The sequence below is a fragment of the Neoarius graeffei genome, chromosome 11 (assembly GCF_027579695.1).
Source record: "Neoarius graeffei isolate fNeoGra1 chromosome 11, fNeoGra1.pri, whole genome shotgun sequence".
Lineage (NCBI taxonomy): Eukaryota > Metazoa > Chordata > Actinopteri > Siluriformes > Ariidae > Neoarius > Neoarius graeffei.
This window is the reverse complement of record NC_083579.1, coordinates 47,324,479-47,352,401: the sequence shown is the minus strand read 5'-3', so window position 1 is coordinate 47,352,401 and position 27,923 is coordinate 47,324,479. Positions and strand designations below refer to the sequence as shown.

At 46.3% G+C, this 27,923-nt stretch overlaps 1 protein-coding gene across 1 annotated transcript; it reads left to right on the top strand.

The window, feature by feature from the left end:
- Window positions 1–2: 2 nt before the first annotated feature.
- heatr4 (HEAT repeat containing 4) lies at window positions 3–27,906 on the top strand. The gene is made up of 15 exons (XM_060932804.1): window positions 3–745; window positions 1,599–1,786; window positions 2,030–2,188; window positions 2,338–2,544; window positions 4,108–4,257; window positions 5,214–5,390; window positions 12,750–12,919; window positions 14,268–14,372; window positions 14,476–14,594; window positions 14,703–14,883; window positions 15,036–15,105; window positions 23,930–24,119; window positions 24,354–24,432; window positions 24,563–24,710; window positions 27,881–27,906. The coding sequence occupies exons 1-15, from the start codon at window positions 3–5 to the stop codon at window positions 27,904–27,906; spliced, it is 2,712 nt and encodes a 903-aa protein (XP_060788787.1).
- The last annotated feature ends 17 nt before the right edge of the window (window positions 27,907–27,923 follow it).

Sequence of the window (27,923 nt, the reverse complement as noted above, 5' to 3'; positions counted from 1 at the left end):
CCATGGATTTACAGGAGCCGTTAAAAGGCATGGACCAGTGTCTCTCTCGCAGAAAAGAGCAGTTATACAGGCGGCTCCTGACTAATGCCTCTGAGGGTTTAACTTTCTCTCAAGATGTCATGTGGGAGATGGGACCTGATAACATTCCATACAGCAAAGCTGACTTCAGCTGGCTTTTCTGTGCTACCGGCCCATTGGCACCAAGCACCAGACCTAAGAACAGAAAGCATGGCGGAACGAAAGCATTGCCACACCATGTTCGACTCCAAGGATCTGTGACTCCTCCTTTACCAGCCTTGCCACCACTGCAAACTGTATATCACCATTCACTGACCACTAATGAGTCTTTTATTACAGTGCCTGGCCACCAGGATGGAACACTGGACTTAGTTAAGAGGACAGGGTTGAGAAGAGTCTTAAATGTATATGGTATAATTCCCTACCAGTTCCCTACCATATTAGAGGAGGGCAGGACAAGCAAGGGAGATGAGTCTGTGCTGAAGAAGCTGACCAAGAATACTGCTCAGTGGATTGTTAGTCAGCAGATTCCTAGAGATTATCAGTATAAAGCAAGGCTGCAATCACTGCTGAAAGATCGGTATGGGTCAGCCAGGGCCCCCGATCTCATAACTGATGAGTCCAAGGTTAAGGAGGATTTCTGTAGCTTCTACAGGGTGTCCAAATCCAGCACAGAACTCAGAGCACTGCAGAGCAGCAAACCCGAGACGCCCCTACCTGTTTATAGGCAAGTGTCAACATTGTTGTTGTATTATTTTATGTCAGGAAAAAAAGGAAAAAACATTTTGAAACATACTGTTATAGGAAAATAATCCATGATGGGCTGGAGTGATTATGGCCAAACATGAAGCATTACCGCCCTGAAGTAGATTATTTTCCTGTCACAGCACATCCTGAACTGTTTGAGTCCTCTTATATGATACCAGTTTTTGGTTTACCAACAATTTATAGTTTATTGTCACTTAGTAGATTTAATATTTAAATAAGAAACAGTTTAGCATTATTAAGTAACACTACCAGTCCTTATGAGCCAATATACAGCATGTATTGTACATTATATTGTCAAAAGTATGTGGACAGCTGACCATCACAACCATATGTGGGTCTTCCCCAAACTGTTGATATAAAGTTGGAACCACACAACTGTCTAGAATGCATTTGCATTTGTTTGCTGTATTATTAAGATTTCTGTTCACTGGAACTAAGCAGACTAAACATGTTCCAGCATGACAATGCCCCTGTGCACAGAGCAAGCTCCATAAAGACATAGCTTGCCAAGGTTGGAGTGGAAGAACTTGAGTAGCCTGCACAGAATCCTGAACTCAACTGCACTGAAGTGGCGACACTTGCACTCTCGTCACTAAATGCACATGATTCCACTCAGCCATGCTCCAAGCTCTAATAGAAAACCTGCCCATAAGAGTGGAGGCTATTATAGCAGCAAAACGGGAACAACTCAATATTAATGCCCATGGTTTTGGATTGGGATGGTTAAAGCTCAAGTGTCCACATACTTTTGGCCTTATAGTGTATATCTTGTGTGAAATAGAAAAATTTAATTCATTAAACTCTTCTAACAGGATACAAGGTTATAATGTCTCACCAGTTTGCATAGATGAACAACGAGGGATCAATAGCATGGCAAATGATGTGGCCATAAATCATACGGACACACCAAAGCTGCATTGTCTTCAGGGCAGCCTGAACCCACGTACTGGAAAATATGTTTATCACAGTCAGAACAACTTTGAACTGGAACGTTACACAGGTATTACACAGACATGGCTGCCTAATAAATGTAAATACAAGTCTGTGAATTATAGGTACAGAAAAACTAACATTTTACTCTAGTGGTGACAGTGCACTGAATACTTTACTGTGCTGTGCTGATGGTGTGCAGGACAACAGAGCAGTGGTATAGAAAAACCTTTAGAGTTCATAAACCTTCAGTCTAGGATAAAAGTCAGGGTACAAGTCACATGGAAAGACTGAGTGTTTAATTGACCTTTAGGGATAGCCAAACAAGTGCATCAATCAGGCAGAAAGAATCAAGACCGCATCATCATGGACAACAACTCAGAGTACCAAAAGAACCTCCAGGACATGTTTCCATGTGGCCCAGAAAAGTGGACGGGTTTACCATCAGCTGGATTGCTAAGTGTGACTGAAGGTTGGTGTTTTTGTGTGGGCATTCACAGTACAGTTTTGTTAGCGTTTGTATGAAAAGAACATGAAAAACTAGAAGTATATTATTGTGGATGTAGTGTATGCCTTTAGTAGGCCTTTGCTTACCTGCCTTTTTTTTTTTTTTTGCCTTAGCAGAAATGGGTAGACTAGAGAAAGGAGTACGGCGATGGGTGAGTTTGCCCACCAAAGCTGACTGTGCTACAGAGCTGGGGCTCAGACCTCCTGATTACAACAGACAAGACACAAAAGTGTCCAAACAACCAACACATTACAGCCCCATGCCGGGGCTTTCTTCTCTCCGCTATGCAGTGGAGGGGTGGAGGAATGCCTGGAAGATCAGTGAGTTCCTATACTTGCTTGCATTTATGGTGTTCAGCAAATCAGCACTGTATATTCAGTCATTCCTTACTAAAAGCTCAGCATGGTTCACATTAACATTTGATTAATATATATCCAGTGTGGCATGGAGGTGCAGTGTAGAAGTGACCAAAAAAAAAAAAAATCACATTTCTGAGACATTTCTACAATACACAATGTGTCTAACAATATGTAGTTTTACAAACGATTTCCTATCAGTAAGGAAGTGTTTAAAAATAGATAATGATCATTTATTTAATATACACAATTTTTTTTACTTTAAAGACTCTTTATTTACAAAAACAAATAAATATTTCACACTGAAAAGGAGAAAAATAAATAAAATTGAACATTTTAACATCCAATCAGCTGCTTTCAATCAGTTTGTAATTATGAAAAAATATATAAAAAGATGGGTGGTGTAGTGGTTAGCGCTGTCGCCTCACAGCAAGAAGGTCCTGGGTTCGAGCCCCGGGGCCGGCGAGGGCCTTTCTGTGCGGAGTTTGCATGTTCTCCCCGTGTCCGCGTGGGTTTCCTCCGGGTGCTCCGGTTTCCCCCACAGTCCAAAGACATGCAGGTTAGGTTAACTGGTGACTTTAAATTGACCGTAGGTGTGAATGTGAGTGTGAATGGTTGTCTGTGTCTATGTGTCAGCCCTGTGATGACCTGGCGACTTGTCCAGGGTGTACCCCGCCTTTCGCCCGTAGTCAGCTGGGATAGGCTCCAGCTTGCCTGCGACCCTGTAGAAGGATAAAGCGGCTAGAGATAATGAGACGAGATGAGATATATAAAAAGATATAACAATATCCATCCATTATCTGTAACCGCTTATCCTGTGCAGGGTCGCAGGCAAGCTGGAGCCTATCCCAGCTGACTACGGGCGAGAGGTGGGGTACACCCTGGATAAGTCGCCAGGTCATCACAGAGCTGACACACAGAGACAAACGATTCACACTCACATTCACATGTACGGTCAATTTAGAACCACCGGTTAGCCTAACCTGCATGTCTTTGGACTGTGGGGGAAACTGGAGCACCCGGAGGAAACCCACGCAGACAACATGCAAACTCCACGCAGAAAGGCTCTCGTCGGCTGCTGGGCTCAAACCCAGAACCTTCTTGCTGTGAGGTGACAGCGCTAACCACTACACCACCATGCCGCTCTATAACAATACCCATTTTTCAGAAAAGTGTATTGTGACATAATTTAACACAATATCAATGCTATTATATCATATTGCAATATGATACATATTGAAACATTATAACATTGCTTCTTCACAGCTGTCCTTTCACCTTCTAAAAACATGCCGGTATGTGGATTCACTGGTAGGAATTAAATTATCTCTAGCTGTAAATGAGTATGTGCATATGATTATTTCTGCCTCGTGCTTCTTGTTCTTGGGATAGGCTCCCGATCCACAATGACTAAAAACAAGCGACATGTTTACCTAAGATAAACAATGTCCAGTATTCAGTGTCTTTGCTGAGACATCTGCTGCTGAATCATTTTGGAGTGAAATTTACACACTGTCTTTCTTCCAGAAACTAGCTGGCTGAATGTGACTATTGAAGGTTTGAAGAAGGATCTCACTGACCTGCACTGCCAAGTGAGAATGGCAGCTATTGCTGCTTGTGCATCAGGAGCAGTTAATAGACCAGAAGTGGGTCCAGATGCAGATCAAACAGGACTGGGTAATAAATGTGACCATGGTTGGTCAACTTAACAGACAATACTAAATTACCTCTATCCAAATACCTTTAAAGGGCATATCACGGGTAAATTCAGGAGCAAGCTCAATGTAATTCTCCTATTTTATATTAAACTTTGGTCAAATATCTGTAACATTCTGCATTCTCTGCTATTTTTTTACCTTGCGCAATACCAGAAAAATTCAGTTGAAATCAAGCCATTTGAGGCGAATTGGTCCGCCTCTGAAAAAACTTGGCATTTGGATTTCCCGGGAAACACTGATTTTCATGACATCATCTGCAGGATGCCTCCCTCTGAATCCTACGTCAGCGCTGGTTTGTTTATGAGAAAACGACCTGGTGGTTTTCTGCAAATTTCTTCAACGTTATCACGTAATTATTAAAATGGTTAACAGATGTATCGTAGGAGGGTGTAGCAACACCAATCATGATGGGATTAGTACTCATCGTTTCCCAAAAGACTGGACAGTGAGAGAGAAATGGGAGCGCTTGGTCTACACAGGCTGTGCACTGAAACCGTGCAAAGCTTGCGCAGCCTGCTGGCGCTTCCGCAGGTGACGTCACGAATCTGGCTCCAGACTCCCTTGGGATTTTTCCAGACGCGTTTTGTTATTTTATTTTTTTCTGCTGTAGACAGATGGCCTTATGCAAAATTACCCTTCTGGATGAGTGTGTAAAGAGACATACTTTCATATAAAAAAAAACGAAATTGGTCCAGAATATGCCCTTTAAAATTATTTAGCCTCTGTAGTCATTGGTCAAAATTCATATGAAAGAGTTATTTAAGAAATGTGTGTATATACATTGTGAATATAATACAGCCTATAAATATTTTAGACCTCAATTCAGTTTTCTTAAAAAAATTTTTTAGACAAATTCAACCAGTCAGTTTCTCTGTACACCAAATAACATAGCATCATTATTTGTTCCTCTGTTAGCTGAGTATGGTCAGAGCTATGAGGTAGAAGCAGTGCCTCCAGAACTGCAGCCCCTGCTTCTCATTGCCCTCAATGACCCAGTGAAGAGAGTTCAGCTGGCAGCCGCTGTGTGCCAGTATGCCATTGGTACACCCAATGCCCATGCACGGGATATACTGCGAAAAGCATTACAACATGGTAAGAGGAGCTGGGCCATATGACTAGAATATATAATACTGATAATATTAAATTATGTCTCAAGACAATTTTATGAGATATTCTGAGAATCTGATAGTGTTAATAAATCTTACAGAACATTTAAAAATAAAAATCCCCCTTTTCAGTGTTAAATAATTTATTTAAAAGCATAATTGAACACACTGTTTTGCTGCTAGTTTGTTAACAAACTTGTATATCAAGATGCAGCTCATGGATCATAAAAATGTTTTCAATTATTGTGATTTTTTTTGTCATATCAATCAGATACTCTAAATAACCATGGCACAGTACTACAACCCCGATTCCAAAAAAGTTGGGACAAAGTACAAATTGTAAATAAAAACGGAACGCAATAATTTACAAATCTCAAAAACTGATATTGTATTCACAATAGAACATAGACAACATATCAAATGTCGAAAGTGAGACATTTTTAAATTTCATGCCAAATATTGGCTCATTTGAAATTTCATGACAGCAACACATCTCAAAAAAGTTGGGACAGGGGCAATAAGAGGCTGGAAAAGTTAAAGGTGTTAGGGTTTTGCTGGGATTCGAACCTGGTTCGTTGGTGTGATAATCCAGCAAACCCCCACTAGGCCACCAGGGGGATGACTCAAATGCAGAGGCGTGAGGCGGAAGTAGAAAAATAATCAAAAGGTTTATTTAAACTATATACACTATATACAGGGCAAAACAAAAGACAAAAAAAAACCAAAGAGTATAATCCAAAAGAAAAGCAAAGTGCAAAAATTCAAAAGCTAAGAAGATCAAAAAACACAGTACAAAGGAAACTGGAGATAAACATAACAGCACAAAGACTCCGTGACAAGAGGACTGAACTCAGGGGTATAAATAGACAAACTAATTAAGGACACAGGTGAAGATAATTAGGCAATTAACACAAACTCCAAACACAGGAACAGTGGCGGCCTCTAGAGGCCAAAATGAACACGACATGAAAAGGAAATAACAGCGGCCTCTAGAGGCCAAAACAGTCCTAGTCCTAACAGGACCCCCCCCTCTAGGAGCGTCTCCTGACGTTCCCAGGGCGATCCGGATGGGCCGAATGGAAGTCCCGACATAGTTCTTTATCAAGGACATCCCGAGCAGGAACCCAGCAGCGCTCCTCAGGACCATAGCCCTCCCAGTCCACCAGATATTGCAACCCGCCGCGGACCCAGCGGGAGTCAAGCAGGCGATTCACAGTGAACACAGTCTGCCCCTGGAAGATGCGGGGGGGTGGGGGGTTCCTAGGGGCAGGGGCATACGTAGACGTCAGTACGGGCCGTAACAGGGAAACATGGAAAGTGGGGTTGATCCTCAGAGTCCGGGGCAACTGGAGCCGGTAGGAGACAGGGTTCACCCTGCGCACCACCTTGAAGGGGCCAATGTAGCGAGGAGCAAGCTTGCGGTTCTCCACCCGCAGTGGAAGGTCCTTAGTGGACAGCCAAACACGCTGCCCAGGGCGGAAAGCGTGTGCAGGTCTTCTATGGCGGTTGGCCTGAGTCTGGTTGGTTCTGGAGGTCTGTATGAGGGTCTTCCTGACCTTGCTCCAGGTCTTGCGACACCGTCTCACATATTGGTTGACCGAGGGCACCCCCGCGTCCTCCTCCTGGTCCGGGAACAGAGGTGGCTGGAACCCGAATTGGCACTGGAATGGCGACAGCTTGGTGGCCGATGACTGCAGGGTGTTGTGGGCGTACTCCGCCCATGGCAGCCAGGTGCTCCACGATGTCGGGTTATCCATAGCCAGGCCTCGCAGGGTGGTTTCCAGGTCCTGGTTGAGCCTCTCCGTCTGACCATTGGACTGTGGGTGAAACCCAGAGGAGAGGCTGGCAGTGGCTCCGATGACCTTGCAGAACCCGTGCCACACTCGGGAGGAGAACTGGGGCCCTCGGTCTGAGACGATGTCCTGTGGAAGACCAAAGACTCGGAAGACATGATTAAACAAAAGTTTCGCAGTTTCAAGAGCAGAGGGGAGTTTGCACAGTGGTATGAAGCGGCAGGCCTTGGAGAATCTGTCAACTAAGACCAAAATGACCGTGTTACCTTGTGACTCAGGGAGACCCGTGATAAAGTCGACTGCCACGTGGGACCAGGGACGCCGGGGAATGGTCAGAGGATGCAGGAGACCCTGGGGACGCTGTCGTGGGTTCTTGGTTCTGGTGCAAACCTCACAGGACAGGACAAATGACCTTACTTCCTTCTCCATGTTAGGCCACCAGAAGTGTCTTTTCAGGAAGTCCAGGGTCCTCCGAGCTCCCGGGTGGGCGGTGAGAGGGGAAGAGTGACCCCACTGGAGAACCTTGGCCCGGGCTTGATGTGGGACGTACAAGAGGCCTGGTGGCCCCGTCCCAGGACCGGGGTCCTGGCGTTGGGCTCGTCGGACAGCCTCCTCAATACCCCAGCGGACAGGGGCCACAATCCGGGACACAGGGATAATAGGCCCGACTTCATTCTCCCTGTTAGTGGCAGAGAACAGTCTGGACAGTGCGTCAGGTTTGGTGTTCTTGGAGCCGGGGCGGTATGAGAGGGTGAAGTCAAACCGACTGAAAAACAGGGCCCACCTAGCCTGTCGAGGGTTCAGTCTCTTGGCTTGCTGGAGGTACTCCAGGTTCTTGTGGTCAGTCCAAACCAGGAATGGATGTTGTGCTCCCTCCAGCCAGTGCCTCCACTCCTCAAGGGCCAGTTTGACCGCTAGCAGTTCTCGATCCCCCACATCGTACCGGGACTCAGCAGGACTCAGGCGGTGGGAGAAGTAAGCGCAGGGGTGCAGCTTTCCTTCCGAACGTTGAGAGAGCACCGCGCCGACACCACTGTCCGAGGCGTCCACCTCCACGATGAATGGTTGGGAGGTGTCCGGGAGAACCAGAATGGGTGCCGTGCAGAAGCGGTCCTTGAGGTCTTTGAACGCCTTTTCTGCCTGAGGAGACCAGCCATAAGATCCACCTGTCCCTTTGGTGAGGTCTGACATGGGTGCTGCCACAGAACTGAAGTTCCTGATGAACTTGCGGTAGAAGTTAGCGAATCCTAAGAACCGCTGAACCTCCTTAACGGACTTGGGAGTAGGCCAATCCCGGACGGCCAGGGTCTTGGCAGGGTCCATTTGGAGTTGGCCTGTCCGTACAATAAATCCCAGAAAGGAGACCTCGGGAACATGAAATTCGCATTTCTGGGCCTTGGCGAACAGATTGTTCTGTAGCAGCCTCTGGAGAACCTGGCGGACATGGTGGCGGTGCTCCTGCACAGTCTTGGAAAAGATAAGGATGTCGTCGAGGTAGACAAAAACGTATAGGTTAATCATGTCCCTTAAGACGTCGTTGATTAGGGCCTGAAAAACAGCTGGTGCGTTGGTGAGTCCGAAGGGCATCACCTGGTATTCGTAGTGCCCAGACGGGGTGTTAAAGGCAGTCTTCCACTCGTCTCCCTGTCGGATACGGATGAGGTGGTATGCGTTCCGTAGGTCCAACTTGGTGAAGACGGTGGCGCCTTGGAGCAGGTCGAAAGCTGTGGACATCAGCGGAAGGGGATATCGGTTGCGCACAGTGATCTTATTCAGGCCCCTGTAATCAATACATGGTCGGAGCCCCCCATCCTTCTTGCCGACAAAGAAGAAGCCGGCTCCAGCAGGTGAAGTGGAGGGTCGAATAAACCCAGAGACCAGGGCATCTTTGAGGTATTCCTCCATGGCCTTGCGTTCTGGCTGAGAGAGTGAAAACAGTCTGCCACGAGGAGGGGTAGTCCCAGGGAGCAAGTCGATGGCACAGTCGTAGGCCCGGTGCGGAGGAAGAACGGCGGCCCTGCTCTTGCTGAATACCTCCTTGAGATCCCAGTACTCTGTGGGAACTTGAGATAACTCGGTGAGATCAGGGGGCTCGGCAGGAGACACAGGAGAGCTAGAGAGCAGACAAGAGGCATGGCACACAGGGCCCCATTCCACAACCTGGCTTGTTACCCAGTCTATGCGAGGGTTGTGGCGGGTAAGCCAAGGAAGGCCTAGAATCACTGGGAACTCTGGTGAAGGAATCAGGTGCAGGGATATTTCTTCCTTGTGACCTTGAGACTGGAGGAAAACTGGAGAAGTAACTTGGGTGACTCTTCCATCACCTAACGCTTGGCCATCGAGGGCAGACACAGACAGTGGGACTTCAAGAGGTGCAGTCGGAATATTGATGCTTTGGGCGAAGTGAATATCCATAAAGTTCCCAGCCGCCCCTGAGTCTATCAAAGCTTGACAAGAGTGGACAGACTCACCCCAGGAGATGGAGACCGGGATGTAGATTCCTTGGCCAGGGAGTCCGGGAGAGAGGGTAGGCCCCGTCACAACCCTCCCTCGGCTGGACGGGGCGGTCCTTTTCCCAAGAGTTCGGGACATGATGCTCGGAAGTGACCAGGTTTGCCACAGTAGATGCAGCACTTGTCCCTCCTTCTGCGCTCCCTCTCAGATGCGGAGAGGCGAGTACGACCCACTTGCATGGGTTCTGGACAGTCACTGAAGGAGGTAGACGGTCTCCAGGTAGAGGTAGGGAGGCTGGGGGGGCTCAAGGCTTGGTGGCGTTCTCTCATCCTGTTGTCCAGACGAATAGCATGTGAGATGAGGGTTTCGAGGTCACTTGGGCATCCAATAGAGGCCAGACCGTCCTTGATGGGGTCAGACAGACCATGGTGGAAGGCTGACACCAGGGCAGTCTCGTTCCATCCACTTACTGCTGCGAGTGTTCGGAACGAGATGGCGTAATCTGCGACGCTTCCTCCTTGCCGGATGGACATGAGCTTTCGGGCTGCGTCGGTACTGATGTCTGCCTGATCGAAGACCCGAAGCATCTCTTCAGAAAACAGCTGGAAATCAAAGCACTCAGGTCCCTGTCTTTGCCAGATAGCAGTAGCCCAGGCTCGCGCCTTACCAGCTAATAAGGTGATCACAAAGGCAATCTTGCGGCGATCCGTAGTGTAGGTGGTAGGCTGAAGCTCAAAGGTGAGTTGACACTGGGTAAGGAACTCTCGGCACTCACTGTGCTTGCCGTCATACCTCTGTGGTGCAGGAAGGCTGGGTTCGCGAGGTGAAGAAGGCAGCATTGCAGGAGGCACTGGAGCAGGAGTGGGAGCTGGATCAGGAGCAGGAACTGGATCAGGAGCAGGAGATGCAGGCAGAGATGTCAGCTGTGCCAGGGTTTTCCCAATTTGCTGAAGCAGTTCCTCGTGGCGAGCGAGGGCCTCACGTTGGCTGGTGAGCGTACGTCCATGAGCGTCCATGGTCGCTCCGAAGCGTGTCAAAGCTGCCATAATTCCCTGAAGGTTGGCTGGGTAGACAGTTGAAGCAGCCTCTGCTGAGTCGGTCATGACGGAGTCTTTCTGTTAGGGTTTTGCTGGGATTCGAACCTGGTTCGTTGGTGTGATAATCCAGCAAACCCCCACTAGGCCACCAGGGGGATGACTCAAATGCAGAGGCGTGAGGCGGAAGTAGAAAAATAATCAAAAGGTTTATTTAAACTATATACACTATATACAGGGCAAAACAAAAGACAAAAAAAAACCAAAGAGTATAATCCAAAAGAAAAGCAAAGTGCAAAAATTCAAAAGCTAAGAAGATCAAAAAACACAGTACAAAGGAAACTGGAGATAAACATAACAGCACAAAGACTCCGTGACAAGAGGACTGAACTCAGGGGTATAAATAGACAAACTAATTAAGGACACAGGTGAAGATAATTAGGCAATTAACACAAACTCCAAACACAGGAACAGTGGCGGCCTCTAGAGGCCAAAATGAACACGACATGAAAAGGAAATAACAGCGGCCTCTAGAGGCCAAAACAGTCCTAGTCCTAACAAAAGGTACAAAAAAGGAACAGCTGGAGGACCAAATTGCAACTCATTAGGTCAATTGGCAATAGGTCATTAACATGACTGGGTATAAAAAGAGCATCTTGGCATGGCAGCGGCTCTCAGAAGTAAAGATGGGAAGAGGATCACCAATCCCCCTAATTCTGCGCCGACAAATAGTGGAGCAATATCAGAAAGGAGTTCGACAGTGTAAAATTGCAAAGAGTTTGAACATATCATCATCTACAGTGCATAATATCAAAAGATTCAGAGAATCTGGAAGAATCTCTGTGCGTAAGGGTCAAGGCCGGAAAACCATACTGGGTGCCCGTGATCTTCGGGCCCTTAGACGGCACTGCATCACATACAGGCATGCTTCTGTATTGGAAATCACAAAATGGGCTCAGGAATATTTCCAGAGAACATTATCTGTGAACACAATTCACCGTGCCATCCGCCATTCCCAGCTAAAACTCTATAGTTCAAAGAAGAAGCCGTATCTAAACATGATCCAGAAGCGCAGACGTCTTCTCTGGACCAAGGCTCATTTAAAATGGACTGTGGCAAAGTGGAAAACTGTTCTGTGGTCAGACGAATCAAAATTTGAAGTTCTTTATGGAAATCAGGGACGCCGTGTCATTCGGACTAAAGAGGAGAAGGACGACCCGAGTTGTTATCAGCGCTCAGTTCAGAAGCCTGCATCTCTGATGGTGTGGGGTTGCATTAGTGCGTGTGGCATGGGCAGCTTACACATCTGGAAAGACACTATCAATGCTGAAAGGTATATCCAGGTTCTAGAGCAACATATGCTCCCATCCAGACGACGTCTCTTTCAGGGAAGACCTTGCATTTTCCAACATGACAATGCCAAACCACATACTGCATCAATTGCAGCATCATGGCTGCGTAGAAGAAGGGTCCGGGTACTGAACTGGCCAGCCTGCAGTCCAGATCCAGACCCATAGAAAACATTTGGCGCATCATGAAACAGAAGATACGACAAAAAAGAGCTAAGACAGTTGAGCAACTAGAATCCTACATTAGACAAGAATGGGTTAACATTCCTATCCCTAAACTTGAGCAACTTGTCTCCTCAGTCCCCAGATGTTTACAGACTGTTGTAAAGAGAAAAGGGGATGTCTCACAGTTGGTAAACATGGCCTTGTCCCAACTTTTTTGAGATGTGTTGTTGTCATGAAATTTAAAATCACCTAATTTTTCTCTTTAAATGATACATTTTCTCAGTTTAAACATTTGATATGTCATCTATGTTCTATTCTGAATAAAATATGGAATTTTGAAACTTCCACATCATTGCATTCCGTTTTTATTTACAATTTGTATTTTGTCCCAACTTTTTTGGAATCGGGGTTGTAGTATTGAGAATGGAGTGATTAAAAAAAAAAACACTTTAAATTGACATGCTACAACATATTTACATACAGTATAATATAACAAACCAGACATGTTCCCATGTGTGCCTTTTCAGTTGGGTCCATTTTCTTGTTTCAGATTCTTCAGGAACCGGAGTAGATGGCTGGGTTGCAGCTCAGTGTTTAGCGATAGAAGGGGAGGCCACTCAAACTGTAATAGAAAGATTACTCTCCCAGCTCTTTCTCAGCAATGCTCCATCAGACCGAGAACAAGCTGCCACCCTATTAGTCAGCATTAGTAACAAGACAGTAAGTGATTTTTGTGTGATCTTTTCAGGTATACATTAGATATTAAAAAAAAGTCTATACACCCCTGTTAAAATTGCAGGTTTTTGAGATGCAAAAAAAGAAACCAAGATAAATCCAACTAATATAAATGTCAGATTTTTTCCCACCTTGAATGTGATATAGCAATCAACAAAATTCAAGTGAAACGCAAATAGAAACATTTTAAGGAATGAATAAGAATAGAACTACAATAACCTGGTTGCACAAGTGGGCACATCCCTTATAAAGCAATTTATGTTTGCAATACAGCATTCAGTCTTTTGGGGTAAAAGTCTACCAACTAATCCCATCTTAATTTGGTGAAGTTATTCCACTCTTCCTTGCAAAAGAAAAAAAAAAGAAGTTCTGGGCTCAAAATGAACCATTCCTTTGTTTACTTGGATTTGTGCTCTGTGTTGTTATCATGCTGGAAGATGAAATCTTTCTCCATGTTCAGCTGTATAACAGGCCTGCAGGTTCTGTGCCAATATAAATTGGTATCTGGAGCTATCCATGATAACCTCTATTTTGATTAGAGCCCCAGTCGCAGCTGAAAAGAAGGAGCATGATAGTGTGATGCTGCCACCACCATGCTGCACTATGGATATGGTGTTCCTTGGTTGATAAGCTGTCTTATTTTTACACCATATACATATCTTTTAGAATTATGTTAAAAAGTTCTACCTTGGTGTCATCAGAACATAACACATTTTGAAATGTGGTTTGGAGTGATTTAGGCAGGCTTGTTTTGGTTTTTTCCCCCCTCGAAAATGAGTTTCAGTCTAAACACCCTACGCCATGATAATGTCAAGAAAATCCTACAGAAACACTGATCTTTATTAATCAGAATCACTTCATTAATGACAGGTGTATGATAATTAACATAAATTGGATATAATAGGTTAATTCTAAGCAGTCGCATGCCCCATTATAAAAGTGTGTGCAAACTTGTGCAACCAGATTTTTTTTTTGTTCCTAAAACATTTCTCATTGTTTTTCATGTGAATTTTGTTGATTGCTATATCATATTGAAGGTGTAAAAGAGATCTGAAATGATTTACCCTGATTTCATATTTTTTATATCACAAAATCTTGCAATTTTAACAGGGTTATATATATATATATATATATATATATATATATATATATATTCACTAATGTGTACCTTTTATTTTGTGAATGTATTCTTATTAGCACAGGGTTTTTGTCCATTTTCATTTTTTAATCCCAGTCTTGTTCTGTCTACTTTCTTCCAAATTTACTACATAATTTTTAGATGTCAATTTTACTTGAAATTCTAACCAAAATGACATAAACTGCTTCTTTTCAGATTCTAGTGCGTTCATTGCTGGGAGAGGAGCTGAACTGTGCTGACTGGAGAAATCGAGTTCTGGCCTGCAACACTATCTCAGAGCTTAAATGCCCAATCAACAAAGTATTATCTAACTCACACCAAACGTGCTGAACTTGAATGTTTCATAAATACTGTGCACTAAACTAAGATTTAAAAATTATTTCTGGCTGTTGGTTTTATATAGGATCTGATCAACAAACTGCTGTACTTGATGTGGAATGACTGGAATGGTTTAGTGCGTCAGGCAGCAGCACAGGCTCTGGGCAAACTGGGCTTAGGCAGTGACGTACACAATGAGCTGAGGTACTGGAACTATGTTAAAGATAAGAACATGCACAGCCACAGATTTACTGTATTCCCACCATGCTTGATGTTTCATTTGTTTTAAAATAAAATGTATTCTCTTGGTAGTGTCAAACTACATGAGGGTCCAACACATTGGCGAGTGGAGGCATTGGTACTTATTGGTCAGCTGAAGATAATGACAGCTAAGCTGTTGCCCAGTTTCTTGCACTGCCTGAATGATGAATTTGTTGTTATACGCAAACAGGCCTGTTCAACTGCTGCCTCTCTTTTGATCAAAGACCAGATGGTGAGGCCATGACGCTTGTCATTCCCTACTGGGCAGCATAATATGTCGAGATGGATAGGCACATACTAAAGAAAGCTGGATAAATCAGAGAATATTCTGGGAAAAGTATAAATGTTTTACAATTTAACAGTTTTTTTTTTCTTTTACCTCAGATCCAGAATAAATTGTTTCAGTTAATGCAGAATGACTCATCATGTCATGTGAAGGTGGCAGCAATAAATGGTAAGCTTGATTCAGGCAGCACAGATCTCACTTCACACTGAAGTCTACATGTGATACAGATTGTGATAAGTTATTTTCCTAAGACATTATATATATATACATACATACAGTAGGGCAAAAAAGTATTTAGTCAGTCATCAGTTGTGCAAGTTCTCTCACTTAAAAAGATGAGAGAGGCCTGTAATTTTCATCATAGGTATATGTAGCGCGGACAATGCGTGGGTGGAGCACAGAGGACGGCAGGACAACGTTTGGAGGTAGTAACAATGTATTTTTATTAATAAACTTTTCAGTTTAAGAGAGTTCGCAGCACACAGACACACTCTCAGCCTCCACTCCCGGGTCGCGCTCCCTCTGCTCTCTCTCAGCCTCTTAAAATAGGGCGCGGTTTACTGGGAAAACACACACAAAACACAGGTTAATTACCGTCAGGTGTAGCGAATCTGCCACTCACCTTCCCCGGCTCCACCCTCCTGTCACAGACCGATGCTTGACCACGCCCCCGCTGCCACATACCCCCACCGCCCGACTCAGGCCGGGCGCCCGTCCGGCCCGCAGCCGACTCCCCCCCCCCTTGACGGGAGAGGAAGTCCGCCACGACCATCTGCGCCCCCGGCCTGTGGACCACCTTGAAGTTGAAGGGTTGGAGTGCCAGATACCAACGGGTGATCCGCGCGTTGGCATCCTTCATGCGGTGGAGCCACTGGAGGGGCGCGTGGTCCGAACAGAGGGTGAAAGAGCGCCCCAGCAGGTAGTAACGGAGGGCGAGGACCGCCCACTTGATCGCCAGGCACTCCTTCTCAATGGTGCTGTAGCGCCCCTCACGCACTGACAGCTTGCGGCTGATGTATAGGACTGGGCGGTCCTCCCCCTCCACCTGCTGGGACAAAACGGCCCCCAGCCCTCTGTCCGACGCATCCGTCTGCAACAAAAAAGGGAGAGAGAAGTCAGGGGAGTGTAAGAGTGGCCCCCCACACAGTGCAGCCTTTACCTCAGAGAAGGCCCGCTGGCACTGCTCCGTCCACTGGACCGGATCTGGCGCCCCCTTTTTAGTGAGGTCAGTCAGCGGGCTGGTGACGTCCGAATAATTAGGTACAAACCTACGATAGTAGCCAGCCAGCCCCAGGAACTGTCTCACCCCCTTTTTGGTCTTGGGCCTCGGGCAGGCCGCAATCGCTGCAGTCTTATTAATTTGGGGACGCACCTGCCCGTTGCCCAAGTGGAAGCCCAGATACCGTACTTCCACCCGCCCAATCGCACACTTCTTCGGGTTGGCAGTGAGCCCCGCCCGCCTCAGCGACCTAAGGACGGCCCTCAGGTGTTGCAGGTGCCGCTGCCAGTCATTGCTATAAATGATGATGTCGTCTAGGTACGCGGCCGCATAGGTGGCGTGCGGCCGGAGGACTCGGTCCATCAGCCGCTGAAACGTAGCGGGCGCCCCAAACAGCCCAAACGGAAGTGTGACGAACTGGTGTAAGCCGAACGGTGTGGAAAAGGCCGTTTTCTCTCGGGATAATGGAGTCAAGGGGATCTGCCAATATCCCTTCGTCAAATCCAGTGTCGAGTAAAAGCGAGCCGTGCCTAGTCGATCGAGCAGCTCATCAATACGAGGCATTGGGTATGCGTCGAATTTAGACACCGCGTTGACTTTTCTATAGTCCACACAGAACCGGACCGACCCGTCGGCCTTGGGAACCAAGACCACTGGGCTGCTCCAGTCACTGTGGGACTCCTCGACGATGCCCATTTCGAGCATGGCCTGAAGTTCTTCCCGAACCACCTTTTTTTTGTGTTCGGGTAGTCTATAAGGGCGGCTACGCACTACCACCCCCGGGGGCGTCTCTATGTGGTGTTCTATGAGGTTCGTGCGACCGGGCAGGGGCGAGAACACATCCGAAAACTCGGCCTGCAACTGGGCGACCTCCGCGAGTTGGGTCGGGGAGAGGTGGTCTCCACAGGGGACCGGAGAGGTACGTGATGCCAATGACCCTTTGGGGACCTCCGGCCCCAGCTCCGCCTTCTCCGGAACTACCGACACCAACGCCACGGGGACCTCCTCATTCCAGAGTTTCAGCAGATTGAGGTGGTAGATCTGTAGCGCCCCCTCCCTGTCCGTTCGCCTAACCTCGTAGTCGACGTCCCCGACTCGCCGTGTGACCTCAAAGGGTCCTTGCCACTTGGCGATTAATTTGGAGCTCGACGTGGGCAACAGGACGAGTACCTTCTCTCCCGGAGTGAACTCTCTAAGGCGCGTGCCCTTGTTGTACAGGCGGACTTGCCGTTCCTGGGCCTGCCGCAAATTCTCCTGAGTTAGGTGGGTGAGCGTGTGGAGTTTTGCGCGCAGCTCCATAACGTACTGAATTTCGCTTTTGCTCTGTGAAGGTCCCTCCTCCCAATTTTCCCGCAGTACATCTAAGATGCCGCGCGGCTTACGCCCGTATAATAATTCAAACGGGGAAAACCCCGTGGAGGCTTGGGGGACCTCTCGCACTGCAAACAACAAGGGTTCGAGCCACTTATCCCAGTTACGTGCGTCCTCACTTACGAATTTTTTAATAATATTCTTGAGGGTGCGATTGAACCGTTCAACTAAACCGTCCGTCTGTGGGTGATAAACGCTGGTGCGGATCGGCTTAATCCCTAGTAGCCCATACAGTTCGCTCAGTGTTCGTGACATAAACGAGGTGCCTTGGTCAGTCAGAATCTCTTTCGGGATTCCAACCCGGGAGATGACGTGGAAGAGGGCCTCTGCAATACTGCGTGCTGAGATATTGCGAAGAGGCACCGCTTCCGGGTATCGCGTTGCATAGTCCACCAGGACTAATATAAAGCGGTACCCTCGTGTTGACCGATCTAATGGCCCAACGAGATCCATCCCAATTCTTTCGAACGGGGTCTCGATTAATGGTAGGGGGCGCAAGGGCGCTTTTGGAATGGCCGCTGGATTTACTAACTGGCATTCGCGGCACGCCGTACACCACTTACGGACGTCGCCGCGAATCCCCGGCCAATAGAATCGGGCCATTATCCGGGCGAGTGTCTTATCCTGCCCGAGGTGTCCAGCCATGGGATTAAAGTGGGCCGCCTGGAATACCAATTCCCGGCGGCTCTTTGGAATTAATAACTGGGTGACTCGCTCTTTCGTCTGAGTGTCCTGCGTCACTCGATATAATCTATCCTTCAAAATGGAAAAATAGGGGAAGGACGGGGTGGCGTTCGGCTGGAGCGTTTGACCATCGATTACTCTCACTTGGTCAAACGCGTGTCGCAGAGTCTCGTCTCGCGATTGTTCCAGTGGGAAATCCACGAGGGATTCCCCAATAGAAAGAGGAGGGGCCGGCGGCTCCTCCCCCTGTCGCGGAGATGACGTAGACGGCTCTGCGACCGCCGCTCCAGCCAAAGCGACACCGGGACCCTCCCCCGTCAACCGGCAGGACCCACTCTTTACTAGGTGTGCCATTAAACCCCGAAATCCCGGCCAATCGGTCCCCAAGATCAAAGAGTGGGTAAGGCGAGGATTAACCGCCGCCTTCACTATAGATTTTTCCCCTCTAAAATATATGTGGACTGACACCAACGGGTAGCTGTGAATATCCCCGTGCACACACAACACCTTCACCCCTTGTGCTCCCCCCAATGCCTCGTCTTGCACCAGGCTTTGGCGGATCGAGGTCTGATTGCAGCCCGAATCCACCAACGCCTGATATGTAGCCCCTTGTACACTTACCGGTATGCGATACGCTCCGGCCCGATCGAGGGCAGCCTCTGGCGCGTTGGGGATCCGCACCACCGCCCCCACCTCCATCGCTGCACATTGTTGCTGCAGGTGGCCCGGTTCCCCGCAGCGCCAGCAAACCGGCCCGGGCCTCCCCTCTGCAACTGTGTTCTGGGGCTCACTCACCTGAGGGGGGGGAGAGACAGACACAGAAGGGAGAAACGGGAGGGCACCACGGGTGCGGCGGGCCGGCTGGGGTGGGGCCGGCCCCCGCCTCCGTGGTGGGGGAACGGGGCGAGGACGGGACACGGGAGGAGGGGGGGAAGACAGAGAGGGGGGGGGGGAAGACAGAGAGAGAGAAGAGGAGACAGAAGACGATGTCCTCCGTTGTCCTGCCGCCGGTACAGCCGCCAGATGATCCTCCGCCAGTCCTACGGCCTGATCCAGCGACGCCGGGCGGTGGCACTGGACCCACTCTGCGGTTCCGGCTGGTAAGCGGGCAACGAACTGTTCCAGCGCCACCTGGTCGATGATTCCCTCGGCGTCGCGATCTTCGGCCCTCAGCCACCGCCAGCAGGCGTCCCGGAGCTGCTGGCCAAACGCGAACGGGCTGCCGGCTTCCTCCATCCGCAGCGCGCGGAAGCGCTGGCGCTGCTGCTCCGGCGTGCGCCCTACGCGCTGGAGGACGGCCCGGCGAAGGTCAGCGTAGGCCAGCCGGCGGTCGGCGGGGAGCTGTAATGCGGCCAGCTGCGCCTCTCCAGTCAGGAGGGGGAGGAGGCGCGCCGCGCGCTGCTCCATCGGCCACCCCGAGGCTTCGGCGACCTGCTCGAACAAGGTGATGAACGCCTCGGGGTCGTCCTGCGGGCCCATCTTGGTCACAGTGAGGGGAGACGGGCCCGCGGCCGGGGCGCTGGTGGACCCCGCCGACGCGAGGAGCCGCCGGAACGCCTCTCGATCTTCCTGTTGAGCCAGCACCAGGGCTTCGAAGCGGCGCTCCTGCTCCTTTCGGAGCGTGACGAGTGCCTGGTGCTGGCTCTGCTGAGCCGTGGCGAGGGCGTGGACCAAGTCCGCGAACGGGGAGGATTCCATGGAGCTGTAGCACTGGTGCTCCACCTTTTCCCGGGTTTCGGCACCACTGTAGCGCGGACAATGCGTGGGTGGAGCACAGAGGACGGCAGGACAACGTTTGGAGGTAGTAACAATGTATTTTTATTAATAAACTTTTCAGTTTAAGAGAGTTCGCAGCACACAGACACACTCTCAGCCTCCACTCCCGGGTCGCGCTCCCTCTGCTCTCTCTCAGCCTCTTAAAATAGGGCGCGGTTTACTGGGAAAACACACACAAAACACAGGTTAATTACCGTCAGGTGTAGCGAATCTGCCACTCACCTTCCCCGGCTCCACCCTCCTGTCACAGACCGATGCTTGACCACGCCCCCGCTGCCACAGTATACCTCAACTATGAGAGACAAAATGAGAAAATAAAAATCCAGAAAATCACATGGTCTGATTTTTAAAGAATTTATTTGCAAATTATGGTGGAAAATAAGTATTTGGTCAATAACAAAAGTTCATCTCAATACTTTGTTATATACCCTTTGTTGGCAATGACAGAGGTCAAACGTTTTCTGTAAGTCTTCACAAGGTTTTCACACACTGTTGCTGGTATTTTGGCCCATTCCTCCATGCAGATCTCCTCTAGAGCAGTGATGTTTTGGGGCTGTCGCTGGGCAACACGGACTTTCAACTCCCTCCAAAGATTTTCTATGGGGTTGAGATCTGGAGACTGGCTAGGCCACTCCAGGACCTTGAAATGCTTCTTACGAAGTCACTCCTTTGTTGCCCGGGCGGTGTGTTTGGGATCATTGTCATGCTGAAAGACCCAGCCACATTTCATCTTCAATGCCCTTGCTGATAGAAGGAGGTTTTCACTCAAAATCTCACGATACATGGCCCCATTCATTCTTTCTTTTACACGGATCAGTCATCCTGGTCCCTTTGCAGAAGAACAGCCCCAAAGCATGATGTTTCCACCCCCATGCTTCACAGTAGGTATGGTGTTCTTTGGATGCAACTCAGCATTCTTTTTCCTCCAAACACGACAAGTTGAGTTTTTACCAAAAAGTTCTATTTTGGTTTCATCTGACCATATGACATTCTCCCAATCCTCTTCTGGATCATCCAAATGTTGTCTAGCAAACTTCAGACGGGCCTGGACATGTACTGGCTTAAGCAGGGGGACACGTCTGGCACTGCAGGATTTGAGTCCCTGGCGGCGTAGTGTGTTACTGATGGTAGCCTTTGTTACTTTGGTCCCAGCTCTCTGCAGGTCATTCACTAGGTCCCCCTGTGTGGTTCTGGGATTTTTGCTCACCGTTCTCGTGATCATTTTGACTCCACGGGGTGAGATCTTGCGTGGAGCCCCAGATCGAGGGAGATTATCAGTGGTCTTGTATGTCTTCCATTTTCTATTAATTGCTCCCACAGTTGATTTCTTCACACCAAGCTGCTTACCTATTGCAGATTCAGTCTTCCCAGCCTGGTGCAGGTCTACAGTTTTGTTTCTGGTGTCCTTTGACAGCTCTTTGGTCTTGGCCATAGTGGAGTTTGGAGTGTGACTGTTTGAGGTTGTGGACAGGTGTCTTTTATACTGATAACGAGTTCAAACAGGTGCCATTAATACAGGTAATGAGTGGAGGACAGAGGAGCCTCTTAAAGAAGTTGTTACAGGTCTGTGAGAGCCAGAAATCTTGCTTGTTTGTAGGTGACCAAATACTTATTTTACCGAGGAATTTACCAATTAATTCATTAAAAATCCTACAATGTGATTTCCTGGATTCTTTCCCCCCATTCTGTCTCTCATAGTTGAAGTGTACCTATGATGAAAATTACAGGCCTCTCTCATCTTTTTAAGTGGGAGAACTTGCACAATTGGTGGCTGACTAAATACTTTTTTGCCCCACTGTGTGTGTGTGTGTGTATATATATATATATATATATATATATATATATATATATATATATATATATATACAAACTTATTACTTAAAACCTTGTTCCAACCATTTTAAAATGTTGCTGATAATAAATAAAGGTAGTAATGACAATTAGCTTCACTAGTGCATCTCAAACAGTTAGAATATCATGAAAAAGTTCTTTTTTTATAATTTAATTAAAAAAGGTAAACTTTCATATATTCTATATTCATTACGTAAAGTAAAAAATTTCAAGCCTTCTTTTTGTTTTCATTTTGATGATTATGGCTTATAGCTCATGAAAATCAGAAATCCAGTATCTTAAATGATTAGAATATTTCCTAAGATTAATCAAAAAAGGATTTACAATACAGAAATGTCCAACTTCTGAAAAGTATGTTCATTTATACACTCAATACTTGGTTCGGGCTCCTTTACTATGAATTACTGCATCAGTGCAGTGTGGCACGGCATGGAGGTGATCAGCCTGTGGCACTGCTGTGGTGTTATTGAAGCCCAGGTTGCTTTGATTGAGGCCGTCAGCTCGTCTGTATTTTTGGGTCGGCTGTTTCTCATCTTCTTCTTGACAATACCCCATAGATTCTCTCTGGGGTTCAGGTCAGGCAAGTTGGCTGGCCAATCAAGCACAGTAATATCATGGTCAGCAAACCATTTGGTAATAGTTTTGGCACTGTGAGCAGGTGCTAAGTCCTGCTGGAAAAGAAAATTGGCATCTCTATAAAGCTTGTCAGCAGATGGAAGCATGAAGTGCTCTAAAATCTCCTGGTAGACAGCTGGGTTGACTTTGGACTTGATAAAACACAGTGGACCAACACCAGCAGATGGCATGGCACCCCAAATCATCACAGACTGTGGAGACTGGACTTCAAACGCTTAGGATTCTGTATTTCTCTTCTCTTCCTCCAGACTCTAGGACCTTGATTTCCAAATGAAATGCAAAGTTTACTTTCATCTGAAAAGAGGACTTTGGACCACTGAGCAACAGTCCAGTTCTTTCACTCCTTAGACCAGGCAAGACGCTTCTGACATCATCTCTGATTCAGGAATGGCTTGATATTAGGAATGCGACAGTTGTAGTCCCTTTCCTGAAGACGTTGGTGCGTGGTGGCTCTTGATGCACTGACACCAGCCTCAGTCCACTCCTTGTGAAGCTCTCTCAAGTTCTTGAATTGACTTTTCTTGACAATCCTCTCAAGGCTGCGGTCATCCCTTTTGCTTGTGCACCTTTTCCAGCCAGCCTTTTCAGCAATGACCCTTTGTGGCTTACCCTCCTTGTGGAGGGTGTCGATGATCATCTTCTGGACAACTGTCAAGTCAGCAGTCTTCCCCATGATTGTGGTTGCGTGTACTGAACTCGACTGAGAGATATATGGTACTTATACTGTTTTGCTCAAACTCAAAGTGAAATATTCTCATATTCTGAGATGTTTTTAATTTTTTGCGCTGTAGGTCATACTTATCAAAATTAAAATAGAAAAATGCTTGAAACATTTAATTTGTGTAATGAGTCTAGAATATATTACATTTTCACTTTCTTAAATAACTGATGGAAAATATTGAACTTTTTCACTATCTTCTAATTGTTTGAGATGCGCTAGCACACAAATAGGTTCAATCTAACTGCACCACACTTATTTCTACTGTGCATTACTGAGTATACTCTTTAAGTCCTTACGCATTGCTCACACCATCAGCAATTTTTCACCTCTACATTGGTTGCTTATGCTGGTTCTCGTGGTTTCATTGGTAGTGCCAGACTAGTGTGGTATTCATACATGCAAGCTACAGAATATATAAAACCGCCCATTTGATCACAGATCAGGAGTCTTCCTACTGAAAATAAAAATCTGGAGGGAAATGCTTGTATATAAAATGCATGTGTGTAGTGCATCACTGTCTACTAATGTCCACATAACCCTAAAACTTTGTTTTGCTTCAACACTATAGGTTTGATGCACCAAAGACCTTTAAGCCAGTATTTTGTGGCGAACAATCACTTTGTCTACTGTTGCCAGAAATTGGCAGCTCTTATTGAAAATGAATTACATCCTACCTGTTTGCACATTGTATTACTGTCGGTGTGAACACAATAGTTCTTGAATATTTTATGCAGCTTTGGGAAGGATCGGTTGGCTGACGCCTACGCTCCAGGGGCTCTTACTGTGGGCACTACAACATGAGAAGGAGCCCATTGTGCGCATTGCTGCCTGTGAGGCCCTGAAGATGTTGGGTGTGAAAGGTCCTGAGCTACAGGGGTTTCTGGAGGAACGCTTTGTCATGGAAACCAATGCTCAAGTTCATAGGTCTGAACTGCAAATTAGTTGCAGAACATCAAGCAGGATATGACTCGTATGGAATTCTTACAATAATGTAACAAAAAAGTAACCAAAATATAAGCTATACCCTAGCAGACGTACCACGTCGAGCATATTGGAGTAAAACAGATTTATAAAGTATATGCTTATGTTTATAAATGTATATACATTTGTTACAACACATACACTGGTGATATGAACATTTATTTTTTTCTTACAAAGGCACATTGAGGATCTGATGAAACACCTTGGCTACAGCCTAGCCAGGGACAAGGACATGGGCCACATGATAACAGAGCAAGTAAGTGTGCTGCATATCAGTTTATTAGGTCTAACACTTGTGCTCATTCTTACTATACAAGAAGGCTTCTTGTGCCTAGGGATAAAGATTTGAGCTTAGTCCATGTTTCTCTTGCTCTGTTGGCATGTAGGTACAAAAGCTTTGCACAAAGAGTAATATCACAGAGAAACTGCTGCTACTAGAGGACATGAAACGGCAAACGAAGATGAAGATGCCAAGAAAAGAGAGCCAGCCAGAACCTGCGGTCATATCTGCACTACTGCAAGAAAGATTCAGAGGTTGGAAGACTCTAAAAGTCTTCATTTCATCATTCCTGTCCGATATACACAGTGTGTGTGTATATATATATATACACACACACACACTGGCCACTTTATTAGGAACACTAATACATCTGCTGTTTTATGCAGTTCTCTAATCAGCCAATCATTTGACAGCAGCACAATGCATAAAATCATCTCATCTCATTATCTCTAGCCGCTTTATCCTGTTCTACAGGGTCACAGGCAAGCTGGAGCCTATCCCAGCTGACTATGGGCGAAAGGCGGGGTACACCCTGGACAAGTCGCCAGGTCATCACAGGGCTGACACATAGACACAGACAACCATTCACACTCACATTCACACCTACGGTCAATTTAGAGTCACCAGTTAACCTAACCTGCATGTCTTTGGACTGTGGGGGAAACCGGAGCACCCGGAGGAAACCCACGCGGACACGGGGAGAACATGCAAACTTCGCACAGAAAGGCCCTCGCCGGCCACGGGGCTCGAACCCGGACCTTCTTGCTGTGAGGCGACAGTGCTAACCACTACATCACCGTGCCGCCCCGCATAAAATCATGCAGGTACAAATCAAGAGCTTCAGTGAATGTTCCCTTCAAACATCAGAATGGGAAAAATTGTGATCTCTATGACTTTCAGTGTGGCATGGGTGTTGGTGCCAGATGGACTGGTTTGAGCATTTCAGAAACTGCTGATCTCCTGGGGTTTTCACACACAACTATCTCTAGTTTACATAGAATTGTGCAAAAACAAAAAACATTGAGTGAGTGACAGTTCTGTGGGTGGAAACGTCTTGCTGATAAGAGAGGTCAGAGGAAAATGGCCAGATTGCTTCGGGCTGCCAGGAAGGATATAGCAACTCTTTACAACCGTGGTGAGCAGAAAAGCATCTCAGCATACAACAACAGAAGACCACATTGGGTTCCACTCCTGCCAGCCAAGAACAGGACTAAGATTCCTGTTCTTGGCTGCAGGAGTGGAACGCAATGTGGTCTTCTGCTGTTGCATGCTGGAACAAGTCAATCAGGAACAAGTTTGTATTAAAGTGGCCAGTGTGTGTGTGTATATACAGTGGATATAAAAAGTGTACACACCCTGTTAAAATGATAGGTTTTTCTGATGTAAAAAGAAAAAAAATGAGACCACGATAAATAATTTAAAAACTTTTCCCACCTTTAATGTGACCTATAACCTGTACAGTTCAATTGTAAAATAAACAAATCTGTTAGGGGGAAAAACATCTCATCTCATTATCTGTAGCTGCTTTATCCTGTTCTACAGGGTCGCAGGCAAGCTGGAGCCTATCCCAGCTGACTACGGGCAAAAGGCGGGGTACACCCTGGACAAGTCGCTAGGTCATCACAGGGCTGACACATAGACACAGACAACCATTCACACTCACATTCACACCTACGGTCAATTTAGAGTCCCCTGTTTCAGCTGAAGAAAAACAACCCCAAAACATGATGCTGCCACCACCATGCTTCACCGTGGGTATGGTGTTCTTTTGGTGATGCGCAGTGTTGTTTTTACGCCAAACATACCTTTTGGAATTGTGGCCAAAAAGTTCAACCTTGGTTTCATCAGACCATAACACATTTTCCCACATGCTTTTGAGAGAGTTGATGTATTTTTTTTGCAAAATTTAGCCAGGCCTGGAGGTTTTTGTCACTGGTAATGTCACTGTTGTCCCATATTTTCTCCACTTCTTGATGACTGTCTTCACTGTGCTCCATGGTATATCTAATGCCGTGGAAATGTTTTTGTACCCTTCTCCTGACTGATACCTTTCAACAATGAGATCCCTTTGCTGCTTTGTAAGCTCTCCGTGAACCCTGGCTTTTGCTGGAGGATGGAACGGAGTAAATGTCTGAACTTTATTTGGGGTTAATCAGAGTCATTTTAATTGATGGCAGGTGTGAACCCAAAAAGACTGAATGCTGTAATTAAATCAAAAGGTGTTTCAACAAAGTATTAGTTTAAGGGTGTGCACACTTATGCAACCAGCTTATTGTACATTTTATGTTTTTCCCCCGAACAAATTTGTTTGTTTCTCAATTGAATTGTACAGGTTATAGGTCACATTAAAGGTGGGAAAAGTTAAATTATTTATCGTGGTCTCTTTTTTTTTTTTTTACATCAGAAAAACCTAGCATTTTAACGGGGTGTGTACACTATATCCGCTGTGTGTGTGTCTGTGTAATATATATATATATATATATATATATATGTATTAGTGCATCTCCAAAAATTAGAATATTGTGGAAAAAGTTAAATATTTTGAATCATTTAAGTGAAAATTTAATATATTCTAGACTCATTCCATGTAAACTAAAATGTTCCAAGCCTTTTTCTATTTTAATTTTGATGGTGTTGTTCCACTGTGTTTTATCAAGTCCAAAGTCAACACAGCCGTCTACCAGGAGATTTTAGAGCACTTCATTGCTTTTTTTCTGCTGACAAGCTTTATGGAGATGCCGATTTCCTTTTCCAGCAGGACTTAGCATCTGCCTACAGTGCCAAAACTACTACCAAATGGGTTGCTGACCATAATATTACTGTGCTTGACTGGCCAGCTAACTCGCCTGACCTGAACCCCATACAGAATCTATGGGGTATTGTCAAAAGGAAGATGAGAAACACCTGACCCAAAAATACAGGCGCGCTGAAGTCCGCCATCAAAGCAACCTGGGCTTCAATTACACCTTAGCAATGCCACAGGCTGATCGCCTCCATGCCATATCGATGCAGTAATTTGTGGTAAAGGAGCCCCAACCAAGTATCGAGTGTTTAAATGAACATACTTTTCAGAAGTTGGACATTTTCTGTATTGTAATTCCTTTTGTTGATTGATTTTAGGAAATATTCTTGGCATTTGAGATACTGGATTTCCGATTTTCATGAGCTATAAGCCGTAATCATCAAAATTAAAACAAAAGCTTGAAAAATATTTCACTTTACATGTAATGAATATAGAATAAATGAAAGTTTACCTTTTTGAATTCAATAATGAAAAACTTTTTCATGATATTCTACTTTTTGGAGATGCATGTGCATTTTATACTATATAATAAAATTTTACACACGTCAAAAATTTGGACACACTCATAGTAATGTGTCTAAAATTTTTGACTGGTGCTGTACATGTATATTTATATTGCAGACACACACTCATCACTGAAGAACTGATCAGCAAATGGTCCAGA